Here is an 18,859-nt window from a genome sequence, read left to right as displayed (position 1 = left end):
GCACTGGTGCATTAGTAGCGGACCAGGACGCAACGTCATGTAACTGCTTGACAGTCTGTGAACTGTCAACAACAACAGGTGCGAGAGACCAGGACGCAACGTCATGTAACTGCTTGACAGTCTGTGAACTGTCAACAACAACAGGTGCGTGAGGACGCACAGCGTCCACTCGAGACTGCTTTGACCGCCTAGACTGAGCAGTCAAAACAACTCTAGAATGTGGAGGTTGACGCACAGCATCAAAACAAGTCAACTCCGATTGTTAGCAAACGTCCTGAACGTCAACAGGAGCATCAGCAAGTGGCCTAACGTCCAAATGTGGCTGAAAATCCACACGAGACCGCATCGAGTGTGGTTCTAAACAACCTGACTGACGTGACTTATCTACGCCAACGTCAACAGGACGCACAAAGGAACGTTAGGTTGGCTGAAAGCCAGGATCTCGATGAGATAAACGGCTAGGCTCAACGGACTAATCGGCAGAATAGTCTTCCATAAGGGAGGCAAGCTAATTCTGCATGTCTTGCCGTACAACCCATTTAGGATCAACGGGAATGGTTGCGGTAAGAGACGAGGGTAACGTCTGTGACCGCAACACCTTGCCAACAAAAAGACTCTCGGAGTCTGTGTTACGCTTTTGTTAGGCGGCGAGCAGTTTTCCGATGACTGCATAGGGTCAGAGCTGTCCTAATGGCTACAACCAGGACGCTGGACCTGTCCTGAAAGGACTGACTTTCGCTTAAGGGCCTCGAAACCTTGTTTCAGGTTTCTTATGCGAAAAGCCTTCGGATGACGAGGAGAAAATTGTCTCTCTCGCCTTAGGGTAGGGGAGATCTTGGTAAGATACACCCGATACCATAGAGGGAACGTCTGTTCGCTGATCAAGGCCTCTCGAACCCATAAGTCGTACGACATTACTTCTCCCCTGGGCTTGGGAGCTTGCAAGAGGTCCCGGACTAGGTGAACGACAGGCACGAACAGACGAACCCTCGGTCGCAACACTGTAACACTTTGCGCAATATCACTTTATCACTACGATATTCTCTTTTGCACTTATTTCACTGAAATCGAAACTTTTACTGATTTCTACCTCAAGCACACAATTCTACCCTCATCAAAAGGTAGTAAATGCGAAATCAGTCGTATAATGCAAGCACATTAATACCAGCAAAAAACAGTAAACATCTTTTAAGATAAAAAATTCAGTGGCTGGGGAAGAGACTAAACACTAGTTCATTCAAAACTACGTTTTCAATCTCTCACCGTACATTGCCTGGGGACGAGAATAAAACTAAAAACGTTTTATCCTTTCTCCCCGTACAGAGACTAGGGCAAGAGTAACTCGAGAACAACGTTACCCGCTTGAACGGAACGTTTTCTCTCCTCTCTCTCCCTCCGTCTCTATCTCTCTCTCTCTCTCTCTCTCTCTCTTGATTTCGCACCGAAGAGAAGAGCCCAATTACGTTTCGTCAAAAAAACATGTTATTTGACCAAAGGAAAAAAAACTGAAAGGTTTTTCAATTAAAAAGTTCCTTTGAAATAGAATTTAAAACATTTAAGCTTTGAAAGAAGAATGAACAAAACGTCAGAATCGATTTACTCTTTCTGCAAAGTGAAACCGTGATACTCTCTCTCTCTATCGTAACGATAGAGCGCAAACTGCGTAGCATACATAAACTAAACGTTAGTTCATCTTTGAAAACAGTACGAAGACTATTCAAAGAAAATCTTTCATAAAATATTTATTAAAAATATTAATTTAAAAAGTTTTAAATCATTAGCTCTTTAAAAGCTATTTACGATTGAAAGGGCTCAACGTTGTTTAACTTCGGTTTCCAAGTTAGGACCGCCTACTCTCAGGAAAGGTCGCATATAAACAAATCATTAAAATTTATTTTCATGTTTATTATAAATGGAAAGTTAATCGAAGAGGCCTAATAAAGGCGGTGAGATATAAAATATATAAGAGGAAAATCTATAATTAATTTATAACGTGGTAAGATAATTGCTAAAAGCCTAAACACACTTCCAAGGGAAGGGTCGGCCATTTAAAAGTCAAAGAAAGTCCATACTCTCTTTGTCATCAAAAAATTAAATCTATCCAAAAACGAGTTCAAGATTTAAGATGAAGATAAAACACCTGCACTGCGAAAGCTCAAACCAAAATGAAGTACTTCACCAAATATGTTGAGAAAACTCCAGGTTCTACAGCGAGTAAAAGTACGTCTTGTCGACACGTCGACAGAGAAGAAATTGAGTCTTTGTTTACATCGAGAGTGGTATCTGGCCGACAGTTGGCGCTGGTGGGCACACCCGCAACCTGTATAGCGATCGCTGGCGAGTTTTTTACTGTATGTGTCTGTCGAGCAACAGAGTAGCAGCTATTATATATTCACCGGCTAAGTTAAATATTTAAAATAAGGATTTTCACGCCTAAAAAAAACGATACCACAGAAAATTGAGAATCAACTATCATCTGCCTTCCCGTAGACTAGGACAGGTCATCAGGAGGTATATCAGGAACTCCTTCTGAAGGTAACCACAGAAGAAGGCCTGGAGGACTTTGCCGTAGCTATGGCTTGGAACAGTCAACTCACCTTCAATGCCTAAGGTTGGCTAAAACATACAAAGGGCCTCGTCTCTGGAGGAGGAATCAGCAGTAATTACAACAGAGGGAATACTTCTAGGAGATAGGCAAGAAATATTACCATCACTGGGGGAAGGTGATAAGTTCGCTTAACCCAAAGCTGGCCCAGAGAACCGCAAGGTCACCTTTCATCTTTGGTTTTCCTCTGGGGGGACTCTGCCATATAGGAAGCTTAAGAAGTCACAGCAGCAAGCACTGGAAGGCAAGGAGAGAGAGAGACCAAGGATTACTTTGGTTTAGGGCAAGACTCTGAAGACACAGAATCCCTCACGGAGTTCTTTTTCCTCTTCCTTCTGTACTCAAACCACTGCAAAGACGGCCAAGCCTTGCACTCATCATAGGGGGTTACCAACGAACTGAGATACCCCAAGCAGAAACAGCACAAAGAATGACAATCCCTGCTGGCTCATAAACTGGCTGCAATTGTGACCAAGTTCACCAGGCCAGGACTGCATATTTACCCAGGTATTCTCTATAACCACTTAATCCCATTCTGTAAAAGAAATAAAAAAGGATAATTTCAGCAGAAAGTACATACGTCCTGTTAAGTTGCTGAAATTAAAGTGGATACCGAATGTGCTGGCGAGAAGGTGGGGCTTTTCTGCCATCAACCAGTAACTATAGACACCTCGTATAAATTCTAACATCCAAGATCCACTTACAATGAAATCATACTCCAATTAAAGGTTGAGGGTTTGTATACATAAAGGAGCAAATTGTAAGTTTGTCTGAATACACTGCCTCTAAATAATAATTTCATGATTTCTCGAATGAAAGGCTACCGACCGAAGCCGCTAACTAACACTGCCTAAATAGCCTAAATAAAAGATAAAATCATGCCAAAACATTGAATTAGATCTCCATAACACAAAAATGAGACTACAATTAGTATAAGGAACTAATAGAAAGTCTTACAAAACAAAGAGATCCCGAGGAAGCGACACCAAAAGACCGCACACACACCCACAAGGGAGCGTCAACAAAGTCGCTGAGAAAAAACCCAACAAGGTTATTGAATGAACGTGTGTCGCTACCTAGAAATCCCAAACAGACAAATATAATACTTAATTTGGGAGAAGGGATCTCCAAAATGCCTGACATCTTCAAAAACACAAAATAACACAGAGCTATGAAAAACACGTCCGAACGTTCACGGGTGCTAACAAGGAATGATGGGAGGAGGATAGGTAGCGGTGGTGGTGATGGAAGGGGGGGGGAGTAGCTGTAGTGAACGACACCTCCTAGTAACGGGGGATTTTGAGGAGGGAGAAGTCTAATTGGAAAGGAACCTCTGGTAGTGGTATCACTCGCCCCAGTTTTAATACCGACACCCTTTAGGGGTGAGCAAGCTGGATATATTCCTGGCATTCCATGCAACTTTTTTTTTCTGGTATATTTAGCAGTATTTATACCTTTGAAATGGTGCTTTAAGGAGCATTTCACGGAGTGACACAGGTTCCTCGCCCAGAAATAGATTTTTCCTTCGTCAAAATCCCTTTTTTGATGAAATAGTTTATAGAATAGCTCATTTCTATTGTCAGTCTTTGAGTTCAAGTTGCTTTTATCTTGCCTTGGACAGATATTTTCCAAACACAAATCTCTCTTAAAAAAAATTAGAATTAGATGTATTGATGAAATGCTGGGAATTTTTTCCTTCATCTTAATCTCTTAAAGATTAAAGTGGCCTTATTCCTGGTTTTTATACCTATGTTCTCATCCCTTGAGCCTCTTTCCTCCCCTATAAGGTAGCCTCTCTGTTTTCTATTTGTAATATTTCATTCTGTAAGGAATAATATCTCGAAGGGAGGATTATTAAGTACTATACGTCTTAAGAGCTCAATATCATTATATTGATACGAGTAATACAGTAATAGTACTGTATTCCTATCTATTATTAATAACATCAAGTTCATATAAATATGAATAACGTAAATAAATTGTGAATACTGATGAATCATCAACAACACATCGCATATCTAATGTGACGTGTCTTTATTAAGACATTGGGAAAAATCATGCATATGTGAAGTTCAGAATGTTCTACAAGGATTACGTGGAGTTTAGAATGGAAGTGATGTCATTTCAAATGAGTTTTCAATTCTGAAATTATGTTATATCTTAGTAAATAGGGGTTCCTGAGCAAACTGTTTTATCAAGTGAATAGGAATGATTTCAGTTACCTCCCATATCATGAAAACATAAAATTCTATTACAAAGATCCTTAACGAGATATGTATTGAGACCAGGTTTTGTGAATGTCACATGACACAGTTATATACTGTAACTCAAACCGAAACGTGAGTATAAAGGACGCACATCTGGGTCAACTTCCAAGGCAGATGCACATCTGACTGAGTCAGACTACAATGAAGACACATTGGTCAACCTACTGAAGATACATCCGGTCAACTGACAAGTTAAGCTCCCATTACTGATACCTGTTCTCTAGTATGTCTCTGTTCTACCGTTTATTGTGAGAATTGTTTTCCAAGTTTTAACATGTCATATTTTTGCAAGTCATCCGTATTATTTAATCTTTTGAACTTTTTTTTATAAATCTGTTACGACCCCAAGTCTGGTCATTATTACTCTTGAAACTATTCAAGTCATAGACCTGAAGAACTTTAAATTAGAGCATAAAAATTCATTTTCTTAACTTTAAAACTACTAGAAATAATCTAACACAGCCACTCTTCTGTTGAGATAAAAAAATACTTCCTCCTCCTCTCCTACAGTCTGGTTATAGCTGTTAGGTCACACCTTCCTTCAGTTACTCAGAGGCACTCCCTAATCCTCTGACTACAAGATTCAATGGCTTCCTTTGCTTCCACAGACAGGTATTCAAATTCTCTATCTAATTTTATGTTTCCTGACAACTTTTTTTTCTTTAAAAAAGCAATGGCTATCAATCTATGCATAGCTAACCTCTGGATCTTGATTTGTGAATTATGGCCATATAGACCAGCGCTAGAGCCAAGGAATTAAGGTAAAGTAGAAAAATGGAATTCAAATAACTAACTTTATTACAGTAGTTCAATACTGTACTTACCTGGGGTTCCCTTAGCTTCCTTACCAAACCTCCTTTGATTTTCAACTTTCAACATTAAAAAAAATTCCCATTTTCCCTCACTCAAATAGTCTATTGTTATTGGTTTGGCAATCCTACCTGTAGTAGTCTATGATGAACAATACTGACTTGGTGCCGCTTTTCATATCTGTCGCCTTGATCCTTACCAGTTGTCCTACCAGCCTATGTTAAGCATGATTTCATATATTAACCCTTATACCCCCAGGCTATTTGTAAATTTCCAACCCTTAACCCCCAGGGGGTTATTTTTTTCTCAGCACATTTTGCAGTATATTTTTTTTTAAATTGCTCTAACAGCCTTAATTTTTATCATAGAGAGGTCAGGTTGGTCTCATTCTCTTGGAAAATGCCTGAGTTTTCTCAAAAAATTATCAAAAATATGAAAAAAAAAAAAATTATAGCATTTTTTTGCAAGGACGTACCGGTACGTCCATGGGGGTAAAGGGATGGCTTTTGTGAAACGTACCAGTACATCCTTTGGGGGTAAAAGGGTTAAGTATCATTTAGTGCCTTGTTTGTTTATTAGAAACTATAAATCAAACACATTTAGGTATTTCTGTGGCTGGTTTCAAGATTCATTTGTGTTCTAAATGTTCAATTAATAGGATTCTTTTTAGAGGATAAAGACCCACATTCCCTTTGAGTTTAACATTTACATGTCATGATGTACAGTATATATATATATATATATATATATATATATATATATATATATATATATATATATATATATATATATATATGTGTGTGATTTTAAACCTAAAAAGAAATAAATAGCTTCTTACCTTGATCTCATTTTTGGTACAATGCTTTTTACTAGAAGAGGAGACTACTTCCACCACTGAACGTTTCGATGTGTTAAGAGGGCTATCGTCATCAACAATGATAATTGAATCAGATCCTAGTTGGAAAAAATCACAAATTATTAAAGTAATTTATATTTTTCTTAACTATACAAATCTTCATCCTTTAATAATAGTATGATTTCAGTGAAGCAAGAACTCAGCTGTTAAAATTCTTAAGGAGGTTTTGGTAGTAACTGGCGGGTAACGGTGAAAGCACCAACATGCCTGCCGGCTCATTGAGTATCCATTTTGACCTTCACCCTAAGATTGTGGGAAGTATAAACTGAAGGACTCATATTTGTATAGTTAGGACAAATATGAAAAATTTTCAAAATAGTCTGTATTATTTCTAGCCATACAAACCTGAGTCCTTTAATTAGAGAGGTTGTTTTAACCTGAGCTGAAGACTGTTAAAAGTTGGATAATGAGCAGTTATCCAGCTGGAGAAAGTGCAGGGTCAGAAACCCTCTCCCCTTTCCAGAGGGAGAGCCTTTACTTTTGACCTTTTATTCCCTAAGAGGCAGAGAAACCCTCATCCTTTGATTATGGAGACTCATTAGTTGGGAGGTTGAAAGTCCCCTTTTGAAGCAAACTGGATGGTTCATTTTCTTCAGGCCACTTAATCTGTACTGAAGAAAAGCAGCAACCACAGCAACCTCCTAACTGACTTCCATAGGGATGAAAGCCTACTAGGACCTGGCCTGTACATGCAAGAATTTACCCAATCAATTAGAGATACCCTTCCCCCAAAAGGGGATGTCAGTTTTGAAATATATAAGTGTATGATGATCAATGGGATGGTCTGGAAATATACAATATACCTGTATGATGAGCAATGGGATGGTCTGGTAATATTGTGTACCTGTATGATGATCAATGGTCTGATCTGGAAACAAACAGTATACATATATGATGATTAATGGTATGGTATAAATCTTTAGACCTAAAGATTTGAGTTCCATAGTGTAACTTACCAGTAACTGATCCGATCCAGCAAGTAACATACTGACCTCTTGGTCCTGAAAGGGGGGACAGAAGATGAAGAAGAGCTAGTCATACTACCATTCATTCCCTACTTACATCAACATGTTACCATAGATTAGATGCATCCTTCTCCCATGTGGGAGCTGGGATGGTTACACCTAGCAGCCACCACAGGACCAAGCACAAAGGTGTCAAGGGACTTGTGGGTATACTCTTGCAAGTAAAATACCATGAAGGTAGCCTGCCTCTGCCAGAATACGGCTTTCAACACTTGGCCCAATGAGCTAATAGTAGGGGCAATACCCCTGACTTTGTGAGCTCTAGCCCTAGCTGGAACCTCGACTATCTCGTCAATCGAGACGTTCACTTTACGGGTTGTCTAAGGAAGCTAGAAAGAGACCGTATTCCTAGAGATCTCTTTCGTAGTCTTGCCAGAGCTAAGGAAAAGCCTCTCAACACTAAGGCTTGAAGTGTAGAGTCCTTAAAAGACACAAGCATCTCTCAATTTCCACCCAACACCTCCAAAAGAGAGGGGATGAAGAAGCCCTCACATACGGGGTCATGCACCGGGTTTTAGATTTTAGCCATGAATTCAGGCACAAAACTGATGGAGAACTCCATATGACCAGCATGGATGACTAGATAAGAGAGACCATGTAACTCACCTGATGTCTTTGCTGATGCTAAAGCCAACAGAAAAAGTTTTGAGCCAGATCTAAGTTTGACAGCCTCCTCAAAGGCTTGAACCGGGTACAACCATGAGCCTTGAGGACCAGTCACGTCTCATTATGGGGCCTGAGATCCTTAGGTGGGCAAGACTGCTCGAAATTCCCTACGAACACAGACAACACCCACAATGTGAAGATGTCTATGACCTTCAGTTGGAAGACCATGCTCAAGGTAGAGCATTAGCTTTTGACTCCCGTGACTGAGAGGCGTTTCTCTCGGATAAGGAAGACGAGGAAATCTGCAATCCCTGCTAGAGTTGCTCCGGCCGAAAAAATATCCCTTCTACTACACCAATCACAGAAGCTGGGCCACTTTACCTGGTAGACAGCTGCAGAGACAGTCAAAGGTATCCAGACATCTGTGCAGTGACTCACAAAAAGCCTTACATTTGGAGATGCTGAATAGCCTCCACCTGTGAAGAGCCAAAGACTCCACGGCCTAGTGGTACCTCTGCAGGTGTGGCTGACAGAGAAGCGTGGGCCGCAAGGGTGGCTCCCTCGACCTCGACATGGAAAGCAAGCAGATTGAAACATCACTTGGCATGAGCTACCTGGGGGTCACCAGGGCCATCCTGTGTCACGGCATAATCAACATCCTGTTGCTTACCGGCAGGATCAAGCTGACTGATGGAGTGGTGTATGCATCCAGGTGATTGCATGGCTGTTGGAAGGCCATTTCGAACACTGATCATACGTCCGGAATGGAGGAGCAGAACACGGGGAGCTTCCTGTTCTGCTAGGTGACAAACAGGTCAACACCCAGAGAGCACCACAAGTCAAGAAGCCTTCCCTCTACACGAGGATGTAGGAATCCCTCTACCCCTACAACCTGACTAAGTGTGTCTGGTAATACCTTGTCAACATCTCTTCTTCTTTTTTGTCTGCATCTTTTCCCACTTCTATGTGGGGTCGATGTTTCTGGCCAGCTTTCTCCATCTACCTCTGTCCCACACTTCATCAACGGATAATCCCTTTGATCGAAGGCCATCCTTGATAAGAGTCCATCAACCTTCGCTTTGGTCTCCCTCTCCTCGTTCCCTGTACCTCCATTTCCATCACTCTCCTTCCAGTATACTGTTCATCTCTTCTCATGACATGACCATACCACCTCAGTCTACTTTCTTGGATCTTATCTGATAGTTTTCTAACTTCTGTGGTACCCCTAATTACCTCATTCCATATCTTATCTCTTCTTGTCACCCCACAAATCCATCTCAACATTCTCATCTCTGCCACATCCAGCTTCTCTTCTGTCTTCTTTATTTCCCATGTCTCCGCTCTATACATCATTGCCGGTCTCACAACTGTCCTGTGTACTTTACCTTTCAACTTAACCCCTATTTTCCTGTCGTATAGTACTCCACACACTTTTTTCCAATTCTTCCATCCTGCTTGTATTCTGTGGCTTATTTCTGCCCCCAAGATCACCATCCTCTGCAATTATTGATCTGGGTCAGAAATAAACAGAATACAAGCAGGATAGAAGAACTGGAAAAAAAGTGTGTGGAGTACTATGCGACAGGAAAATAAGGGTTAAGTTGAAAGGTAAAGTACACAGGACAGTTGTGAGACCGACAATGATGTATGGATAGGAGACGTGGGCAATAATGAAGACAGAAGAGAAGAAGCTGGATGTGGCAGAGATGAGAATGTTGAGATGGATGTGTGGGGTGACAAGAGGAGATAAGATAAGGAATGAGATAATTAGGGGTACCACAGGAGTTAGAGAACTATCGGATAAGATCCAAGAAAGCAGACTGAGGTGGTATGGTCATGTCACGAGAAGAGATGAACAGTATATTGGTAGGAGAGTGATGGAAATGGAGGTACAGGGAACGAGAAGGAGAGGGAGACCAAAGCGAAGGTGGATTGACTGTATCAAGGATGACCTTCAATCAAAGGGATTAACATCTCTACGGCATGAAACTCCACCCAGATGTTCTTCTGCTTCATCAGCTCGCAGAGGCGTGAAAGTGTGTTTTGCCTAGAGCTTTGGGGTTAAGAGCCATGTCGAACCGCTCGCACAAAGTGAGTCCTCCGACTGGAAACCTATGCATCTGCAATGTCTATTACTTCCCTGTCCAATTCTGACTAAGGAAGTTTCAAAATGATATTTTAATTATAAAATAAATTTTTGAATATACTTACCCGGTGAATATATAATAGCTGCAACTCTGTTGCTCGACAGACACATACATAAAAAACTCGCGATCGATCGCTATGCAGGTTGCGGGTGTGCCCACCAGCGCCAACTGTCGGCCAGATACCACTCTCGGATGTAAACAAAACCTTCAATTTCTTCTCATCCCACTGCGTCTCTATTGGGGAGGAAGGGAGGGTCGTTTAATTTATATATTCACCGGGTAAGTATATTCAAAAATTTATTTTATAATTAAAATATCATTTTTAAATATTTAACTTAGCCGGTGAATATATAATAGCTGATTCACACCCAAGGAGGTGGGTAGAGACCAGAGTTAAATATGTTTACATCGTATAAGCTAAGTTTTTTCATTTTGACAGTTATCAATATAACAAAACCAAAATAAATAGGTACCTGGTAAGGAATTCGACTTAGACGATTACTCTGCCTTGTAAGTACGTCTTCCTTACGGAGCCCAGCGATCCTCTTAGGATGCTGACAGACTCCCAGGAGCTGAAGTATCAAGGGCTGCAACCCATACAACAGGACCTCATCAAACCCCTAATCTGGGCGCTCTCAAGAAATGACTTTGACCACACGCCAAATCAATCAGGATGCGAAAGGCTTCTTAGCCTTCCGAACAACCCATAAAACAATATTAAAAACATTTCAAGAGACAGATTAAAAGGATATTGGAATTAGGGAAGTGTAGTGGTAGAACCCTCACCCACTACTGCACTCGCTGCAACGAATGGACCCAGTGTGTAGCAGTCCTCGTAAAGAGTCTGGACATCTTTTAAGTAAAATGACGCGAACACTGACTTGTTTCTTTAGAAGTCGCGTCCATAATACTTTGCAGAGATTTATTTTGCTTGAAGGCCACGGAGGTTGCTATATCTCTAACTTCGTGCGTCTTAACCTTAAGCAAACATCGGTCTTTTTCATTCAAGTGAGAATGAGCTTCTCGTATTAAAAAAATCTGATAAAATATGACAAAGAATTCTTTGACATAGGCAATGAAGGTTTCTTAACTGAGCACCATAATGCCTCAGATTTCCCTCGTAATGACTTAGTACGAGCTAAATCGAACTTAAGAGCTCTAACAGGACATAATACTCTTTCCAGTTCGTTGCCTACGATCTCTGATAAGCAAGGAATATCAAAAGATTTAGGCCAAGGACGAGAAGGCAGTTCATTTTTTTGGCCAGGAAACCAAGTTGAAGTGAACAAGTGGCTTTTTTCTGTAGAAAAGCCGATGTTCTTACTGAAGGCATGAAGTTCACTGACCCTTTTAGCCGAAGCCAAGCACACTAGGAAAAGTGTCTTGAGGGTGAGATCCTTCAGGGAGGCTGAATGTAATGGCTCAAACCTGTCTGACATGAGGAACCTTAGGACCACGTCTAAGTTCCATCCAGGAGTTGCCAAACGACGTTCCTTAGAGGTCTCGAAAGACTTAAGGAGATCTTGGAGATCTTTATTGTTGGAAAGATCTAAGCCTCTATGTCGAAAGACCGAAGCCAACATGCTCCTGTAGCCCTTAATCGTGGGAGCTGAAAGGGAGCGAACCTTTCTCAGATGTAAAAGAAAATCTGCGATTTGGGCTACAGAGGTACTGGACGAGGACACAGATGCTGACTTGCACCAGTCTCAAAAGACTTCCCACTTCGACTGGTATACTCTAATGGTAGAAGCTCTCCTAGCTCTTGCAATCGCACTGACTGCCTCCTTCGAAAAGCTCTTGCTCTTGAGAGTCTTTCGATAGTGTGAAGGAAGTCAGACGAAGAGCGGGGAGGCTTTGATGGACATTCTTTACGTGGGGCTGACGTAACAGATCTACCCTTAGAGGAAGACTTCTTGGAAAGTCTACCAGCCATTGAAGTACCTCGGTGAACCACTCTCTCGCGGGCCAGAGGGTAGCAACCAACGTCAACCTTGTCCCTCCGTGAGAGGCGAACTTCTGCAGTACCTTGTTGACTATCTTGAATGATGGGAATGCATATAAGTCCATAAAAGACAAATCCAGTAGAAACGCGTCTATGTAGATTGCTTCTGTATCTAGGACTGGAGAGCAAAAGATTGGTAACCTTTTGGTCAACGAGGAGGCAAAGAGGTCTATGGTTGGTTGACCCCAAGAAGCCCAAAGACTCTTGCCCACGTCCTTGTGGAGGGTCCATTCCGTGGGTATCACCTGACCCCTCCGACTGAGACAGTCTGCCAAGACGTTCAAGTCCCCCTGGATGAATCTCGTCAACAGGGAGATGCCTCGAATTCTAGACCATAAGAGAAGGTCCCTTGCGATCTCGAGCAGCGTGAAGGAGTGTGTGCCTCCTTGCTTGGAGATGTACGCCAAAGTTGTGGTGTTGTCTGAGTTGACCTCTACCACTTAGTTTCGAAGACGCTTCCTAATATCATCAAGGCCAAGTGGACTGCTAATAGCTCCTTGCCGTTGATGTGCATGCTCTTCTGACTTGAGGTCCACAGAACCGCGCATTCCCGACCGTCCAGGGTCGCACCCAACCCAAACCCGACGCGTCTGAGGACAACACGTGGTTTGGGTTCTTGACTGCTAGGGATAGTCCCTCTCTCAGACTGATATTGCTGTCCCACCATTTCAGGCATGCCTTTATTGGTTCGGAGACTGGGAATGATACCGTCTCTAATGTCTTGTCCTAGTTCCAGTGAGAGGCTAGATGGAACCGGAGAGGCAGAAGGGGTAGTCTCCCTAGTGAGACAAACTGCTCCAGGGATGAGAGAGTCCCTACGAGACTGTTCCAACTCCTGACTGAATAAACGTTTTCTTTTCAGCATTAGTTGGACTTCGAGCAGGGCTTGACTGCGAATCTCCATCCCCAAAAATAGAATAATCTGGGATGGGATCAGTTGGGACTTTTAGGTTGACCACAAGTCCCAACTCCCTGGCCAGACTCAACGTCCAATGTAGATCCTGCAGACAGCGAAGGCTGGACGATGCTCTGAGAAGCCAGTCGTCCAAGTACAGGGAGGCTCGGATCCCCGATAGCTCGAAACTGGTACCCCACATTCCTGTAAACAAACCTCAGAAACGGTTGGGAATCCGGGTGTATAGGAATGTGGAAGTATGCCTCCTGAAGGTCGAGAGAGACCATCCAGTCGCCTTCCATAAATGCTGTCAAGACAGCCTGGTAGACTTCATCGTGAAGTTTGTCTTGACAATGAACACATTGAGCGCACTTGCCTCTTACGTACTCCTGCAGTGAACATGGCTGCCAAATCATGGAGCCATCCCTGAGGGACTTGTTCCTGCGGAGAACGTGGCTGTCAGATCATTGGAGCCATCCCTGAAAGCCTTGTTTATGCATGACATAATTGTACAGCAAAACTTCAAAGGCTCGAAAACAGCTGTGAAGTTGACCTGTAAAAACTTGGAGCGTCTCATGGCCAGGCGCCAGGGAGAGTCTATGAGGTTTGAGAAGTCTATCTGGGCAGAGGCAGGAACTCCCAAGCCGAGAACTTCTCTCGTGTCATATCAGACTCTCGCTCTATAAGCCAGTTTAAAAGAAGGGAAAGCAAAGGCTGTATCCCCCAAACTCCTCCTGGTGATGAACCAGTCGCCTAGCAAACATAAAGCTCTCTAGGAGAGCGAGAGAGCACTAGCTTATAAAACAACGGCTTCGAAGTAGCTAGGCCTAGTGTAAGCTCTGACGTTTAGGCGAACGAGGAGCAGCAGTTACAAAAAGATCCGGACAAAGATCCTTAAAAATCAGCATGATTTATTTAAATTCCATTGAGGGCTAAGCAGCTTTAGGCTCCTCTCCGTCTGACAGAGTCCTCAAGGGAATATCAGTAGGAGGGGGAACAGCAACTTCCTCATCTGAAGGAACCTTGTCCGATAATAGCTGAGTCTCAAGCAAAGGAGAGACCTACCGTGGTGGCAATGCTTTACAAGCAGAGTCCACATGCACTGGTGCATTAGTAGCGGACCAGGACGCAACGTCATGTAACTGCTTGACAGTCTGTGAACTGTCAACAACAACCGGTGCGAGAGACCAGGACGCAACGTCATGTAACTGCTTGACAGTCTGTGAACTGTCAACAACAACAGGTGCGCGAGGACGCACAGCGTCCACTCGAGACTGCTTTGACCGCCTAGACTGAGCAGTCAAAACAACTCTAGAATGCGGAGGTTGACGCTCAGCGTCAACACAAGTCAACTCCGATTGTTAGCGAACGTCCTGAACGTCAACAGGAGCATCAGCAAGTGGCCTAACGTCCAAATGTGGCTGAAAATCCACACGAGACCGCATCGAGTGTGGTTCTAAACAACCTGACTGACGTGACTTAGCTACGCCAACGTCAACAGGACGCACAAAGGAACGTTAGGGTGGCTGAAAGCCAGGATCTTGATGAGATAAACGGCTAGGCTCAACAGACTTATCGGCAGAATAGTCTTCCATAAGGGAGGCAAGCTTATTCTGCATGTCTTGCCGTACAACCCATTTAGGATCAACGGAAATGGTTGCGGTAAGAGACGAGGGTAACGTCTGTGACCGCAAAACCTTGCCAACAAAAAGACTCTCGGAGTCTGTGTTACGCTTTTGTTAGGCGGCGAGCAGTCTTCCGATGACTGCATAGGGTCAGAGCTGTCCTAATGGCTACAACCAGGACGCTGGACCTGTCCTGAAAGGACTGACTTTCGCTTAAGGGCCTCGAAACCTTGTTTCAGGTTTCTTATGCGAAAAGCCTTCGGATGACGAGGAGAAAATCGTCTCTCTCGCCTTATGGTAGGGGTGATCTTGGTAAGATACACCCGATACCAAAGAGGGAACGTCTGTTCGCTGATCAAGGCCTCTCGAACCCATAAGTCATACGACATTACTTCTCCCCTGGGCTTGGGAGCTTGCAAGAGGTCCCGGACTAGGCGAACGACAGGCACGAACAGACGAACCCTCGCTCGCAACACTGATAACACTTTGCGCAATATCACTTTATCACTACGATTTTCTGTTTTGCACTTATTTCACTGAAATCGAAACTTTTATTGATTTCTACCTGAAGCATGCAATTCTACCCTCATCAAAAGGTAGTAATTGCGAAATCAGTCGTATAATGCAAGCACATTAATACCAGCAAAAAACAGTAAACATATTTTAAGATAAGAAAAAAAAATTCAGTGGCTGGGGAAGAGACTAAACACTAGTTCATTCAAAACTACGTTTTCAATCTCTCACCGTACATTGCCTGGGGACGAGAATAAAAAACTAAAAACGTTTTATCCTTTCTCCCCGTACAGAGACAAGGGACGAGAGTAACTCGAGAACAACGTTACCCGCTTGAACGGAACGTTTTCTCTCCTCTCTCTCCCTCCGTCTCTATACAGTGAACCCTCGCTACTTCGCGGTTCGAGAATCGCGGATTCACCACTTCGCGGGGTTTTCCCATAACCCATATATATATACATATCGCGGATTTTCCGGAAAATTCGAAAATACAGCGAAATCTGAAGACAACCAAATACGATATTTTGTTACCTGTAATTCCATTAATACTGTAATTAGTAATATCTGCTCTTACTGATTGTTCATTGCATTACATATGATATATAATTCAGCACAGAAAGAAATAAAACACGAAAAGAGAATGTGATCATACGATAATTCAGTACGTAGTAAAATTAAATCGAACATGAAACGCAAATCAGATGCAGTCATACCATATTAGAATGGTGTGTACTGTAATGGATGTGCTTCTTTTCCATGAATCTTTTGTATGTATACGTACGTAGTACAGTACTGCATCCAATAATATTCTTTGTTGCAAAAATCACATTTCGAATACTGTAAGCGTACGAGAGAGAGAGAGAGAGAGAGAGAGAGAGAGAGAGAGAGAGAGAGCGTAAAATAGCGTACGTAAATTTTTATTATTATTGTTATTATTATTATCATTGTTGTTGTTGTTAATAAAATTATTATTGTTATTATTATTAATCATTATTATTATTATTATTACTGTACAGTATTATTATCATTATTTATTATTATTACGGTATTGTACTTAATCTACGTACGTTCAGTATGCGCGGGGGCATCTTCTATGAGTAACCAACGCGCCATAGTACTGTAAGATGGGTTGTGATTGGTTCAAGCGCTGATAGATGACGAATCAAAACTCAAGTTTTGTTATCTAGCCTGTGATTGGTGTTTTGCCCGCATCTTCTACCCGCAGCATCAAAGTTCTCGCGGGGCTGGATCGTTCACTTTCTCTTTCCGCGTATTGCTGAGTAGACGTTCTTAAGTTTGTAAAGTTTAATCTGTGCTGTGTGCGACTGTTTTAAGTTGAACTTTTTGTTGAACTTTCTGTTACAATGCCTCCCAAGCGTTCTGCTTCTAGTAAGGCTGGTAGTGAGCCTAAACGCCACCGAGGGATGATGACGATAGCTGAGAAGGTTACGCTTCTCGACATGTTAAAAGATGGTAGAAGTTACGCGGCCGCCGGCCGCCATTTTGGCATCAACGAATCCACCGTTCGCTACATCAAGAAGGACGAGGCGAACATTAGAAACACTGCTGCAATCACCTTTAGAAGATCAGCGAAGCGAATCGTTACAACGCGTAATAAAACGATTGTACGCATGGAAGGTGCTTTAGCTGTGTGGATTGCCGACTGCCGGAAGAAGAACATAGCGTTGGATACGAACACCATCCAAACAAAGGCTTTGAGCTTATATGAGAATTTTGCTGCAAAGGAACCTAAAGACGACGACGGCAACCATGCTGAAGATGATGATGATCCAGATGATCCTCAACCAGGGACATCCACTGATTCCCAGCCTCAGAAACGTTTTTCCGCAAGCAAAGGATGGTTCGCGAAGTTTCAGAAACGCTTCGCCCTGAAAAGCGTTTCCCTGCATGGGGAGTCTGCTTCCGCTGACACTGCCGCTGCTGAAACTTATGTGAACCAGACTTTCAAGAACATTATCGCTGAAGGTGGATACAAGCCGGAACAAGTCTTTAATATGGATGAAACCGGCTTGTTTTGGAAGAGAATGCCGTCGCGAACTTTCCTGTTCAAAGAGGAAGCCAAAGCCTCTGGCTTTAAGGCATTCAAGGATCGCGTTACCCTCGTGATGTGTGGCAATGCTGCTGGATTTTTGTTAAAGCCGGGGCTTATTTATAAGTCGAAAAATCCTCGCGCTTTGAAAAATAAAAATAAGAATCTCCTTCCCGTGTACTGGATGCATAATCAAAAAGCATGGATTACGAAGATGCTGACCTCCAACTGGTTCCACCAGTGTTTCATCCCGCAAGTCCATGAATATCTCTTAGAGAAGGGCTTGCCATTCAAGATCCTTCTCCTTATGGATAACGCTGGTGGACACGCAACTGACCTGTCGCGTGAGGGCGTTCAGGTTGAGTTCCTGCCACCCAACACCACGTCATTAATTCAACCAATGGACCAGGGGGTTATCAGGGCGTTCAAGGCCCTCTACACGAAGAATACCTTGGCGGACCTCGTTGCGTGTGTGGATGCTGCCCAAGATGACGAGGATGAAGATTTCAACTTAAAGGCGTACTGGCGGCAGTACACCATAGCCACGTGCCTGCAGAATATTCAAAAGGCACTTCAAGAGATGAAACCTGCAACCGTAAATGCGAGCTGGAAGAAGCTGTGGCCCGATATTGTTTACGACGACAAGGGATTTACTCCGTCGGAAATCCAACACTCTGCAATACGGAAATCTGTGCAGTTGGCTGCCATAATTGGAGGTGACGGGTTTGGCGACATGACGACTGAAGACGTCGACGAGTTGTTGGACTGCCATTCCCAGCCCCTAACTGACGCAGACCTCGAAGACCTGACGAAATCGGCAAGTGAGGAAGAGAGTGAGGGTACCCAGGAAGAGACCCAAGAAAATGTCGAAGAAACGGGCTTAACATTAGAACGGCTTGCCAAGTTCTGCAACCATATGAAGGAGGCGAAAGAAATGTTACAAGAGTGGGACGAGGATATGGTTCGCTCGATGCAATTCTCAAATAAGGTCGATGACATCACGACTCCCTACAGGATGCTCTTGGATCGAAAAAAGAAGCAGCGGCAACAACTTCCGATCACAATGTTCTTCCAGCCTCGCAAAAAAGAGCCAGTTCCTCCTGCTAGTACGCCTTCGGAAGAAATTGAAGAAGTTGAAGAGGTGTCCCAGGAAAAGACACCTCCGTCTGAAGAGACGTAAAATACTATCATTGACTGCACAGTAGAACACATCATCAGCTTCATCATCATCATTTCTACTGTGCAGCAAATTCATCGCCATCGTCATTCAAGTTTTTCTTGAACTTCTTACGTGGTGAGTACAGTAACAATCTTTATTTTTTACTTTAACCTGTTTTATAGTTTAGTAATGTACGTACTGTATGCATTAAGTTAAAGGGAAGGTTTTAAAAGTCTACA

The 18,859-nt window shown here is 42.9% G+C and overlaps 1 protein-coding gene across 1 annotated transcript in view; it reads right to left on the bottom strand.

Moving 5' to 3' along the window:
• Positions 1-18,859, bottom strand: part of LOC137656666 (uncharacterized) — a 327,800-nt gene that overhangs the window by 138,047 nt on the left and 170,894 nt on the right. Inside the window, exon 6 of the mRNA XM_068390839.1 lies at positions 6,521-6,636. Coding sequence (XP_068246940.1) covers positions 6,521-6,636 — 116 coding nt within the window. The remainder of the gene's footprint in view (positions 1-6,520; positions 6,637-18,859) is intronic.

Source organism: Palaemon carinicauda, chromosome 17 (assembly GCF_036898095.1).
Source record: "Palaemon carinicauda isolate YSFRI2023 chromosome 17, ASM3689809v2, whole genome shotgun sequence".
NCBI lineage: Eukaryota > Metazoa > Arthropoda > Malacostraca > Decapoda > Palaemonidae > Palaemon > Palaemon carinicauda.
The sequence above is the reverse complement of the archived record's forward strand: the minus strand, read 5'-3'. Positions and strand labels throughout refer to the sequence as shown.